Source organism: Pseudophryne corroboree, chromosome 5 (assembly GCF_028390025.1).
Source record: "Pseudophryne corroboree isolate aPseCor3 chromosome 5, aPseCor3.hap2, whole genome shotgun sequence".
Taxonomy (NCBI): domain Eukaryota; kingdom Metazoa; phylum Chordata; class Amphibia; order Anura; family Myobatrachidae; genus Pseudophryne; species Pseudophryne corroboree.
The window spans coordinates 800090447-800103569 of record NC_086448.1 but is presented as its reverse complement, the minus strand read 5'-3'; the positions used below and the strand labels follow the sequence as shown (position 1 = coordinate 800103569).

Genomic DNA, 13123 nt, shown 5'->3' with positions numbered 1-13123 from the left:
TCTACTGTGCAGCAGAGAGCCTACAGGGTCCCCAAGCAGCACAGAGGATATCAGGAGATGAGTCATGTGTCAGTGAGGACAGGGCTGCATATGACAGGGGCAGTGACATGATGTGAGGAGGGACATGGAGACAGCAGGAAGCAACAGACTGAGAGTTATATACTGGAAGGAGCAGGCTCCCCCTCCAACAGCACAGAGTATATCAGGAGATGAGTGATGTGTTTGTGAGGACAGGGGAATGGAGACAGCAGAAAACCCAGGCTGAGAGTTATATAGTGGGATGAACAAGTCCCTCAGCAGCACAGAGTATATCAGGAGATAAGCAATGTTTTGGTGAGGAATGTCAACCTGCAGTCTAAAGAGATACTGTAGAGCCACCAAAAGCATTCGTAGGACCCTCAGCTCCGCCCTGGTCCTGGAGGCCCCCATCACTGTGATATCAAGTGTTCGGGGAAAGGGCCGACACAGGGCAGATCAATGCCCTGCTAAGGGCCTGGGGAGGGGAGAAGTTTTATGATGCGAGGATGGGAATTGAGGCATCTCCTTTCTACAGACTGAGAGTTATAAAGTGGAAAGAGTTATGTAGTGTTATATATTGGAAAGAGCAGGGTCTCCAAGCAGCACAGAGTATATCAGGAGATGAGTGAGACTTCTATCTATCAGGTGGTGGAAAATGTCCCTCTGTATGTAACACAATTAATACTGTGCACCCACTTTGTTTCCAATGTGAGTAAACCTAATATGACTCCTATTTGAGGACTAGATACATTTACGCTAAGCACATAGAACCTCTGTAGAAGAACGCATATTCAGCCATGTGGTAGTAACAGATACGTATCATCCTTTAACAGTCTCATTTAGAGTTAGGAGCAAATCCAGCCAAAAGGAGCAAATTTGCACCCGGGCAAACCATGTTGGGAAACAAAAGATGTAAATGAGATGTTTTTCCGTATGCATGGAAAACCGGCCCCATAACTCAAACCCTCCGAGCCTGGGTACTACGCAAGGCAATAGGCAGCTGAATGTACACCTGGACCGTGACGCTGCTGAGCAGGACTCCTTACACATTGTACAGCGTTTTCTTAGACAAGTAATCCGTTCATTTCCCATGAAGCAAGCAATGGACGCCAGTACCCCCGCTTACAGACAGGAAGAGCTGTAACTACTATTAGGAGCATAAACCTGTCGCTGCTTTACTATTCTGCAATGGAATTATGCCGGAGGTGGACACAGGAAGGGCAGAGCCGCCATACTTCCCCAGACACCTAACTGTAGTCCCAGCCAATTATTAATGGTGGTGTTTCCTACTAAGGCAAACATCTTATATACTTTACAACGCACGGCAAGGAGGGATACCGCCGTGGCTGCTATTTCACAGACGATGCTCATCAAATAATCTACAGTTCTAATTAATGAACTACTAGGTGCTAATAGGCTGATGTAGAGCTGGATGCGTTTTGCAAAAAAAACCCCACAGGTCTAAAATGCGTTGACCTCTGCAAGAGTAACATGAGTTAGTTTTATGCCACCTGTTTTCGGGGGATATCCCGTATATTGATAAATAGGCCCGAGAGACCCCTTTCCCTATTCCAAAAAAGTAATGTCTGTTTCACACTCGCAGTAAGTGAGGGAAGTTACTCCGTACTCGCACCTCCATTTATTCGGTGGGGCAGAGCCCTCATACCGGGACTGTCCCACCAGAATACGGAACATTTGCCCCAATCTGATAAGCTAAGAATGATTCAGTCGCGTCTCACCAACGGCTGAATGTGTGCTAGTGGGTGTCCCGTGGGAATGTCATGGCCGTGTAGACAGAGAACTGCGCTGAGCGTATATTGAGCGCACGCCATTTTCTGTTGGATCTCCTGCGGCTAGCGTTGGGTAGGTGTAAGAGGCGCTCCTAGCTATGGCGTCTGAAGGGAAAGCAGTACTATTGAGGCTTTCCCATACTTTTCACCGACAGAGATGCGTCAGCGTCCAGATCAATCCATGCGTCACTTGCGACCTCTATCCGAACAAATATGGTCGGAGCGGGGCATTCACATTTGGTTATTACGTTGTATAGCGCACCCGCACCTTGCCGATACCCACGTGCATTTTGCAGTAAGAATCAGACCCAATGTGGGGACCTGATGTTCTATATAAACGTCACACAAACCTCATAAGGAAACAGGTGCATTCTCGTCATCATCGTCCTCCTGAATAGATTCTTTGGCAGCATCCCGTATACAGCCAATCGCACAATCTGCAAAGGGAAAAAAACGCATTCATTATGTATCATTTTATCTCCCAACAGATCACGTGTTACACAAGTAACGATATAACTACGTCTCAGAATACGCGTCCTAGCTGTGCCACCGCGTTCCTGGTTATTTCACTAGCTCTGCATAAGTTTATGTCATAAGGACACATTAAATAACTCACCCATTATATATGTCTGTGACAATGAATTATACGGTTCTAGCTGCTTAGAAACATTTCACAACATGTAAGTAATCAACACCGGGATATAGTCAAAGTATCAACATTTACAGTGTCAACATTCATATTCCTGACAGTTATGATGTCGACATTGTTAAAATTACAACACTGAGCATGTCGGCATGTGCAGAATGTTGAAATGTGACATGTCAGCATGTTAAACGCTTTTTGAAATGACCGGTAGCGGAGGGTTTGGCTCAGGTTACTGTACAAGTTACTGTATTCTGCCTACGTTACATCACCCATTCCCTTCCCCATCCCACCACACCAAGTGCAGGTGAATGTATTCTGCCTACATTACATCACCCATTCCCTTCCCCATCTCATCACACCAAGTGCAGGTGACTGTATTCTGCCTACATTACATCTCCCATTCCCTTCCCCATCCCATCACACAAAGTGCAGGTGACTGTATTCTGCCTACATTACATCACCCATTCCCTACCCCATCCCATCACACCAAGTGCAGGTGACTGCATTCTGCCTACATTACATCACCCATTCCCTTCCCCATCCCATCACACCAAGTGCAGGTGACTGTATTCTGCCTACATTACATCACCCATTCCCTTCCCCATCCCATCACACCAAGTGCAGGTGACTGTATTCTGCCTACATTACATCTCCCATTCCCTTCCCCATCCCATCACACCGAGTGCAGGTGACTGTATTCTGCCTACGTTACATCACCCATTCCCTTCCCCATCCCATCACACCAAGTGCAGGTGACTGTATTCTGCCTACATTACATCACCCATTCCCTTCCCCATCCCATCACACCAAGTGCAGGTGACTGTATTCTGCCTACGTTACATCACCCATTCCCTTCCCCATCCCATCACACCAAGTGCAGGTGACTGCATTCTGCCTACATTACATCACCCATTCCCTTCCCCATCCCATCACACCAAGTGCAGGTGACTGTATTCTGCCTACATTACATCACCCATTCCCTTCCCCATCTCATCACACCAAGTGCAGGTGACTGTATTCTGCCTACATTACATCACCCATTCCCTTCCCCATCCAACCCCACCAAGTGCAGGTGACTGTATTCTGCCTACATTACATCACCCATTCCCTTCCCCATCCCATCACACCAAGTGCAGGTGACTGTATTCTGCCTACATTACATCACCCATTCCCTTCCCCATCCCATCACACCAAGTGCAGGTGACTGTATTCTGCCTACATTACATCACCCATTCCCTTCCCCATCCCATCACACCAAGTGCAGGTGACTGTATTCTGCCTACATTACATCACCCATTCCCTTCCCCATCCCACCACACCAAGTGCAGGTGACTGTATTCTGCCTACATTACATCTCCCATTCCCTTCCCCATCCCATCACACCAAGTGCAACTGACTGTATTCTGCCTACATTACATCACCCATTCCCTTCCCCATCCCATCACACCAAGTGCAGGTGACTGTATTCTGCCTACATTACATCACCCATTCCCTTCCCCATCCAACCCCACCAAGTGCAGGTGACTGTATTTTGCCTACATTACATCACCCATTCCCTTCCCCATCCAACCCCACCAAGTGCAGGTGACTGTATTCTGCCTACGTTACATCACCCATTCCCTTCCCCATCCCATCACACCAAGTGCAGGTGACTGTATTCTGCCTACATTACATCACCCATTCCCTTCCCCATCCCATCACACCAAGTGCAGGTGACTGTATTCTGCCTACATTCAGGGCCGGATTAAGCCTTAGGGGGTCCTGGGGCACATAGGACAGGGGGGCCCTGGTGGAGGTGGAGGGTGCACTGTATATTAGATTGTGCATACCTCTCAACATGACCCACTCTGGGAGGGACAAAATGCTCTCTACCTGAGCTTCCTTTTAATACATGATTGGCACCACATGTATTGAATTATTTAATTGCTAAAAAAGGTATTTCAACAAAAATTATTACTCTCATAAATTAAGAGGAAAGTCCAGGTAGAGAGCATTTTGTCCCTCCTGGAATGGGAGGTATGGATTGTGTATATTAAATATAAACCAATGGTAAATATTAGATTTAAACTGGTAGATTAATAAGGCCTGGGTACTGTTTATATCTCCACCTAATAGAGAAACAACTATTTTATAATGTTTTCCTGTAGTGGAACAAAGACAATTTAAGCTTAAATACACAAAGAAAAATAAAATCTATAAATTTATCTTGCAAAAATGCAGTAGCAGCAGCGTCTGTACTGCTAACACACTGGGACAGGACTCGGGAGAATGCTGTGTGTGTGTCTCTATCTTGACATGAATGCTCTCATTAGATAACAGGCTACACAGGACCCTTACACCCAGGTGGGAGGAGGAGGAGAAGCTGGGATCCCTGGGTCACTGACAGCTCTCTTCCCTCTGCTATCTCTCCTCTGGTCAGGAAGCTCTGTCAGTATCACATGACACCTGATACTCCTGCGTCTCTGCCTGGAATGCATACTGTCCTGCTCGTATCCTGGCAGCTTGGTTCTGCTGCGGCACAAGAGGGAGAGCTAGTGATGTCAGTGTGCTCTGGCTGGGGGGGGGGGGGCTTGACAGAGGGGGCCCCGGGGTACAGTATGCACTGCATCCCCCCCCTTAATCTGGCTATGCCTACATTACTGCACCCATTCCCTTCCCCATCCTTCTACTCCAAGTGCAGGTGACTGCATGCTACCTACGTTACAGCAGACATCTCACGAGATACGCTACATATACTGGCATGGTATTCACCCTGCATAAGCCTCCTGGTAACGGATTAGAGAGATCACCCTTGACTGAAATCAGGGCTTTCAAATGTTTTTTTTTTGTAGCTGACCAAAGTCTCTCTATTCTTGTCCTATGAACATCTCGCGCAATGACTGGCACATAGCGCATCTTCCTTAGAGTGCGCCCGTACTTCAGCTCACTCTTTATGAGACGTAGTACTGCACCTGCAGGCACCAGGTTTCCTAGTTTGCTTCAGTAACAGGTACACTTTGCTATTGTGTGCTGGTCTGTACGGCTATTCGGGTAACCCAGCCTGTGCGCGGGTGACTTTAGCCTCCAGCTTGTAGTCTGACCCGGAACCCGCGGTGCCTGGCCACATCCTTATCTCCTGCTACATATAAGTCTTGTGTCAGCAGGTGCCTCGAGCTGCAAACATGGGGGGCAGAGAAGTCCATATAAGATGTCACAGGTGAAGACTGGGGGGCTAATAAGCGAGTCGTGCACAATTTCAAATGCCGCCGGTTCTAGCAATTTGCTGCATACTTACTGTGCAGGCCTTACGGGCCGCATACGCGTCTTTGCGAATGCAGACACGATTCTCAGTGGTCAGTGGTATGCATCTCAGCCCTTTCTCTATGGACACTAAGGGGTCTATTCATGAAGCAGTGAAGAGAGTGAGGAAAAGGACCAGTGGAGAAATTGCCCACAGCAACCAATCAGCTTTGAAGGAAGCCTTTATCAAGTACCTTCTATAAAATGTAAGGGAGATGCTGATTGGTTGCCATGGGCAACTTCTCCACGGGTCTGTTTCTCCGCTCTTTCCACTGCTTCATGAATAGACCCCTAAATCCTAGCAAGGAGTAGATTTAAGTGCCGGCTGTCGTGCATACGTGAGTGGGGTGGTGCGATCGCATAGATGGGTCAGCTTCGGAGCCGCATTAGCATTCTGTCCCCTGGCTTATGTACATAAGGTAAAATAGCCCCTTAATATAAGAGCTTGCAGGATGCCGCTTAATGCCCACGTGTTCCCTAAGGCGCACGGCTGGCACGAGAGACTGGGTGTGAGGAGGAGGGTGAGCACCCTGCACAGAGCAGTGATTAGAACGTACCTAGAAGGGAGGAATGTGACAGACCGTATAGCAGGAGCATTAGTGGCTGTTATAGGAATGTCTGCCCCGGGCGGTGGGCTCACCTTTCATGCTGCCTCGTACAGGAACGCTGGGAGCTCTCTGGTATTTCACTAGGTCCGCGCAACAAGCAGCAGCCAAATCGTTTTCACTCGCTCGTTTCATAAGTGAACTATATAATTATTGCAGGAACGCTTAGCACAGAGGAGATTCTCCAAGAAAGTTGCGTCAAATAGTGTAAAATACATTTGTTTTCCTCCACATCTGACATGAAAACTCACAATAACTTGAAATTGACACATTTTGGCATGAAAATCCGCAACTGACTTTATGATGTTATCATTGCTAAATGATTTCTAAACAAACCTTTCAGGCAAGCACTATATGTTTTATGTTCTCTGGTCATATGTGCGCAAGAGAACGGCTTTATTACAATGTAGAAAATTACTTGTAACACTATTTTTGCTCAGTAAAGATATTTCTTTTTTTAATGATGTTTATAGTAACACCTTTTTGAGAACCTTACCTAATATAGGGGGTCATTCTGAGTTGATCGCTCGCTAGCAGCCGTGCAAATGCTATGCCGCCTCCCACTGGGAGTGTATTTTAGTTTAGAAGTGCGAACGAAAGGATCGCAGCTCAGTGGCAAAGTTTTTTTGTGCAGTGTCAGAGTAGTTCAATACCTACTCAACGCTTGCGATCACTTCAGACTGTTCAGTTCCTGTTTTGACGTCACAAACACGCCCTGCGTTCACCCAGCCACGCCTGCATTTTTTCCGAACACTCCCTGAAAATGGTCAGTTGACACCCAGAAACGCCCTCTTCCTGTCAATCACTCTGCGGTCACCAGTGCGACTGAAAAGCTTCGCTAGACCTTGTGTGAAACTACATCGTTCGTTGTAATAGTACGCTGCATGTGCGCATTGCGCCGCATACGCATGCGCAGAAGTGCCGTTGTTTTGCCTCATCGCTGCACAGCGAACGAATGCAGCTAGCGATCAACTCGGAATGACCACCATAGGGCCTAATTCAGGGGGTGATTCAGATCTGAACGCTGGGCTGCTAATTTTGCTGTCCTGCGTTCAGATAGTCGCCGCCTCCAGGGGGAGTGTAAATTCACCGTGCAAGTGTGCGATGCTATGTGTAGCAGAGATGCTTCAGGCGTGCCCTGAAAACGCTTGGGCACGCCTGAGTTTTTCTGGACACTCCCAGAAAACGGTCAGTTACCACCCACAAACGGCTTCCTCCTCTCAATCACCTAGCGTACACCAGTGCGATCAGATTTTTCGCACCATCCCGTCTCTGACGAGCGATGTCCTTTGTTGCTGTCCGACGCACATGCGCATTGCGGTGCATACACACACGTGCAGTTAGTACCTGACCGCCCGCTGTGCGAAAACACACAGCAGCGATCGGGTCTGAATGGCCCCCTCAGACCTGATCGCTGTGCTGCAAATTATACTGTCTTGCAATCAGATAGTCGCTGCCTAGGGGGAATGAAAATTTGCCCCGTGCAAGTGTGTGATCGCATGTGTAAGCTGTGCGAAAATTCCCCTCAGTCAGCGGACAGCTGCAAAACCGTTCCCATCACACTCACCATCGAATGATTTTCCCATTCTGTGCAGGCTGTGTGTAGCTCAATACTTACTCCTCCAGTGCGAAGTAATCGGGTTGATCGGGTCCGGAGCGGACGTCACACACCCGCCCTAAAAACGCTTAGGAACGTCTGCGATGATGGTGCGAAAATTTCAATTGCACGGCTGTTCGCAAGGTGATTGGCAGGAAGAGAATGTTTATGGGTGGTAACTGCCCGTTTTCAGGGAGTGTCTGGATAAACGACGGCGTGCCCAAGCGTTTTTACCACACAGTAGACCAGCCTTCTACCACCCCCCACCAGTCTACATGATGCTGTACTGGGCACCAGGTCCATGAGATTTAGAGAGGACTCTGAATGCGAATACTGGCAACATGTTTGGAGAACTTTTGATTGACTGAGGCAAAAGTGTAAAGAATTTGTCATACATACAACAAAAATGATTATTCCCATATAACAAAGACCCAGAGGAAGGCCAGTCTGTAAGTGACTACTGTAACAGGGACGTGCGGTGTGGTAAATGGCTCAGGAGGCACTGGCTAGCCCTAGAGCCAGATTTACACACAATATATGAGCCAAAGGATTCATGTGGGCATTATACACAGGTGCAGCAGTATATACATGTGGGCATTATACGCAGGTGCAGCAGTATGTACATGTGGGCATTATACACAGGTGCAGCAGTATATACATGTGGGCATTATACGCAGGTGCAGCAGTATGTACATGTGGGCATTATACGCAGGTGCAGCAGTATGTACATGTGGGCATTATACACAGGTGCAGCAGTATGTACATGTGGGCATTATACACAGGTGCAGCAGTATACACGTGGGCATTATACACAGGTGCAGCAGTATGTACATGTGGGCATTATACACAGGTGCAGCAGTATATACATGTGGGCATTATACACAGGTGCAGCAGTATATACATGTGGGCATTATACACAGGTGGAGCAGTATGTACATGTGGGCATTATACGCAGGTGGAGCAGTATGTACATGTGGGCATTATACACAGGGGCAACAGTATATACATGTGGGCATTATACACAGGTGCAGCAGTATAGTCATGTGGGCATTATACACAGGTGCAGCAGTATGTATATGTGGGCACTATACACAGGTGCAGCAGTATGTACATGTGGGCATTATACACAGGTGCAGCAGTATATACATGTGTAGTGTTCACTCTAGGAAGGAAAAGGGGCATGGCGCCGGACTCCAGGGGCATATGTGTGCGCGCGCGCGCGAAACGGGGCGCGGCCACGCAAATTAGGGGGCGTGGCCACGCCCACGTAATTTTAGGGGGCGGTGCGGCCCACAGACGCTACTATAGAGAGAGTCTGTGGCCGGCGACGTCACTGTTGGGGGCGTGCCCAGCACCTCCGTCGGTGCTGGGCTTCCCCCAGCTCTCTCCCGATGCGTGAATGTGGGCATTATACACAAGGGCAGCAGTATATACATGTGGGCATTATACACAGGTGCAGCAGTATATTCATGTGGGCATTATACACAGGTGCAGCAGTATGTATATGTGGGCACTATACACAGGTGCAGCAGTATGTACATGTGGGCATAATACACAGGGGCAACAGTATATACATGTGGGCATTATACACAGGTGCAGCAGTATATGCATGTGGGCATTATAGACAGGTGCAGCAGTATATACACATGTGGGCATTATACACAGGTGCAGCAGTATATACACATGTGGGCATTATACACAGGTGCAGCAGTATATACACATGTGGGCATTATACAAAGGTGCAGCAGTATATACACATGTGGGCAATATACACAGGTGCAGCAGTATATACATGTGGGTATTATACACAGGTGCAGCAGTATATACATGTGGGCATTATACACAGGTGCAGCAGTATATACATGTGGGCATTATACACAGGTGCAGCAGTATATACATGTGGGCATTATACACAGGTGCAGCAGTATATGCATGTGGGCATTATAGACAGGTGGAGCAGTATATATATGTGAGCATTATACACAGGTGCAGCAATATATACATGTGGGCATTATACACAGGTACAGCAGTAGATACATGTGGGCATTATACATAGGTGCAGCAGTATGTACATGTGGGCAGTATACATAGGTGCAGCAGTATATACATGTGGGCATTATACACAGGTGCAGCAGTATATACATGTTAGCATTATACATAGGTTCAGCAGTATGTACATGTAGGCATTATACACAGGTGCAGCAGTATGTACATGTAGGCATTATACACAGGTGCAGCAGTATGTACATGTAGGCATTATACACAGGTGCAGCAGTAGATAAATGTGGGTATTATACACAGGTGCAGCAGTATGTACATGTGGGCATTATACAAAGGTGCAGCAGTATATACATGTGGGCATTATACACAGGTGCAGCAGTATATACACAAGTGCAGCAGTATATACACGTGGGCATTATACACAGGTGCAGCAGTATACAGTATACTGCTGGAAATTTGAGGAGTTTTGATCAGAGATACATATACAATCAGGCAGCATTGTTCATACTTGGTGTTTGAGGGAAGATGACGCAGCTCCACTGCATTTTCTGCATTTGATAAAAGTGAATGTAGGGAGCAACGTGCTTCACGCTCCAATGACACAGCACAATAAAGCCTGATTTACACTAAGTGAGACAAAGCGAAGTCTCTGACCTGCACATGTCTGTGGCTGCACCAGTGTGTAAAACATGAATGCGTGCCTTATTGTTTACATCGTTCCTAGATCCCTCTAGCGAGCAGTGTCACACACTGGCTCATCGCACATCAACAGTTTATGCATATTAGTATTTTATACTAGTATAAGTAAATAGATTTGCATACATGGTGGTGATTTACAAAGTAGAATACTGGTAAACTCATTAAAAAGAAGACCCTTTTTATAAGTAATCTGTTTTCCCCCAATGTATTTAAATTAAAATAAAAAATAAAGTACAAATCTATAAATCCTTGGCAAGTTAGACATCCAAATATTAACTTCTACTGCCATCTTGTGGCCATACTCTATAGCAACACGAAAGAGAATAGTACACAGAACCTCTGAGGATTCTCCGGCTGTGTAGAAAAATGTACTACAATATTGTAGAAGTAGTAATCCAATTTCCACATGTGCATGTAACTCCGTACAGAAACTGTATATTCATAACGTTTATTTTACAAGAATCAACTAACACCAATGAGGTAGCTACAAGATTTTAGATTGTAAGCTCCCAAGAGCAGGTCCTTCTCCCCTCATTTGCCTTTCCTACTCTTACTTACACTATCTTATACTCCATACTCCCTCTGATGGTACCTAACCTCTGGTTTTCCATACTTGTCCTATATTGTCCTGCACTGTAAGGTTCTTTTCTTATTTTGCTTATGTCCTCTGCAATGGGCGCTGCGAATCCCTTGTGGCGCCATATAAATAAAAGATAATAATAATAATAATAATAATAATAATATTATACAAGAGTCCGGAACTCCGAAAACATAAATCTGTGACAGGTGTCCTGACATGTAAACCAGCATACTCATCTAAAGGTGTGGCACTCCGTCCAATCAATGGCACAACACGCAATAACCTCAAATCAACGTTTCAGAGTGCTTATACACTATCTTCAGGAATATATATATATATATATATATATATATATATACACACACACACACACACATATACACATATATACATACACATATACACACACACACACACACTGGGACTGGCGATAATGTGGAGTCACTATGAGTTGAAATCTCAAGTATTGATACAAAAAAACTAGTCATAGGTACGTGCTACAAACAGTTGGATATTAGCATACATGCGGAAGAACAACTCGTGCAGCAAATCGAAAGGGCTGCGGGACTGGGGGACATCCTAGTGATTGGGGATTTTAACTATCTTGATATTAATTGGAGTAACGATTCATGTGTTAAAGCGAGGGGCAACAGGTTCTTAAATATGTTAAAGGATCACTACTTGTCTCAATTAGTCGAGGACCCAACTAGGGGTAAAACTACTCTAGATCTAGTAATTACTAATAATGTGGACATCATATCGGATACTAAAGTTGGGGAGACCTTGGGTAACAGTGATCACTATATGTTCACAGGCGGCATCAGTTTCAGGAAACATAGCTATAAGGGTTCAACCAAAACATTAACTTTAGGAAGGCTAACTTCAGTATGCTGAGATGTGCACTTAACGACATTGAGTGGGAAGTTTTGTTTCATGATAAGAACACTTCGGAAATGTCGGATGCTTTAAAGGGTTGCTAGATAGCATAGAAATAAAAGATATAACCAAGCGCTCAGTCACTCCAAACCCACGTGCTGCCAGCAAATTAAGGCTACTCAACCTTAAAGATCATAAGAAGAAGATAAAAAGATTTTGCAGCGCACATAGGTTGGGCAAAATATTTTTATTATTATTTATTTTTGTTTGCTAAAATTATTATTATATTCTAAAAATTTACATTCAAAAATCCAAAACCACCGGCCGGTGTAATTAAACTTCTTTTATATATATTAAAAAAGAAACAAAACACATGACACAGCCTATAAAAATCTCATATGTAAATAAATACACTGAGATTTACTTAATATAACCACATTGAATCACTTTCACCTGAAATAATTGTCTAAATAGACACAGAAATATATAGAGGCTCAGTCAGAAATTAATATCGCTAAATTGCTACAAAATGTATCACTGTGGCACTCTAGATACTTTCCTTTGTAGCTATTAATCACACTTCTCCTGAATAGCTTCACACTCTGCTTAGACACATTAAATTAATCAGTCCATTATATCACTGGAAGTACATTCAGTGTTTAAAGATATTATGTCATTATATCAGCGTGACATAGAACACTTTGATTCTGCGGCTGATTAGTGTCCCTAATATCCGTGGTTGGATGTTTCTAAAACACAGAATATTATAATGATCCGTTTGACATTCAGAGGACCATAAGAATAAGTCTGACAGGATAGACTTGTTTAAATCGTCTGGCCAGACAACGTGATTACTCTCACCGCACTCTCCCGATTGTTACGTCCACAGGACTCCTCCCGGCTGCTGGTGCTGGTAACCTTAGAATGCAGTCATCTCTGGAGAATATAGTCCATATAGAATTGTGGAACGGCTTGGGGCTGCAGTTAGCGGTGAGCGTGTCCACTGGCGGTGGTATGGATGAAAGTACCGTG

General features: G+C 45.4%; 1 protein-coding gene across 1 annotated transcript in view; it reads right to left on the bottom strand.

Annotated features, from left to right (window-relative positions):
* MRPL13 (mitochondrial ribosomal protein L13) overlaps window positions 1-13123 on the bottom strand; it is a 78730-nt gene that overhangs the window by 39257 nt on the left and 26350 nt on the right. The window contains exon 5 of the mRNA XM_063924449.1: window positions 2159-2245. Coding sequence (XP_063780519.1) covers window positions 2159-2245 — 87 coding nt within the window. The remainder of the gene's footprint in view (window positions 1-2158; window positions 2246-13123) is intronic.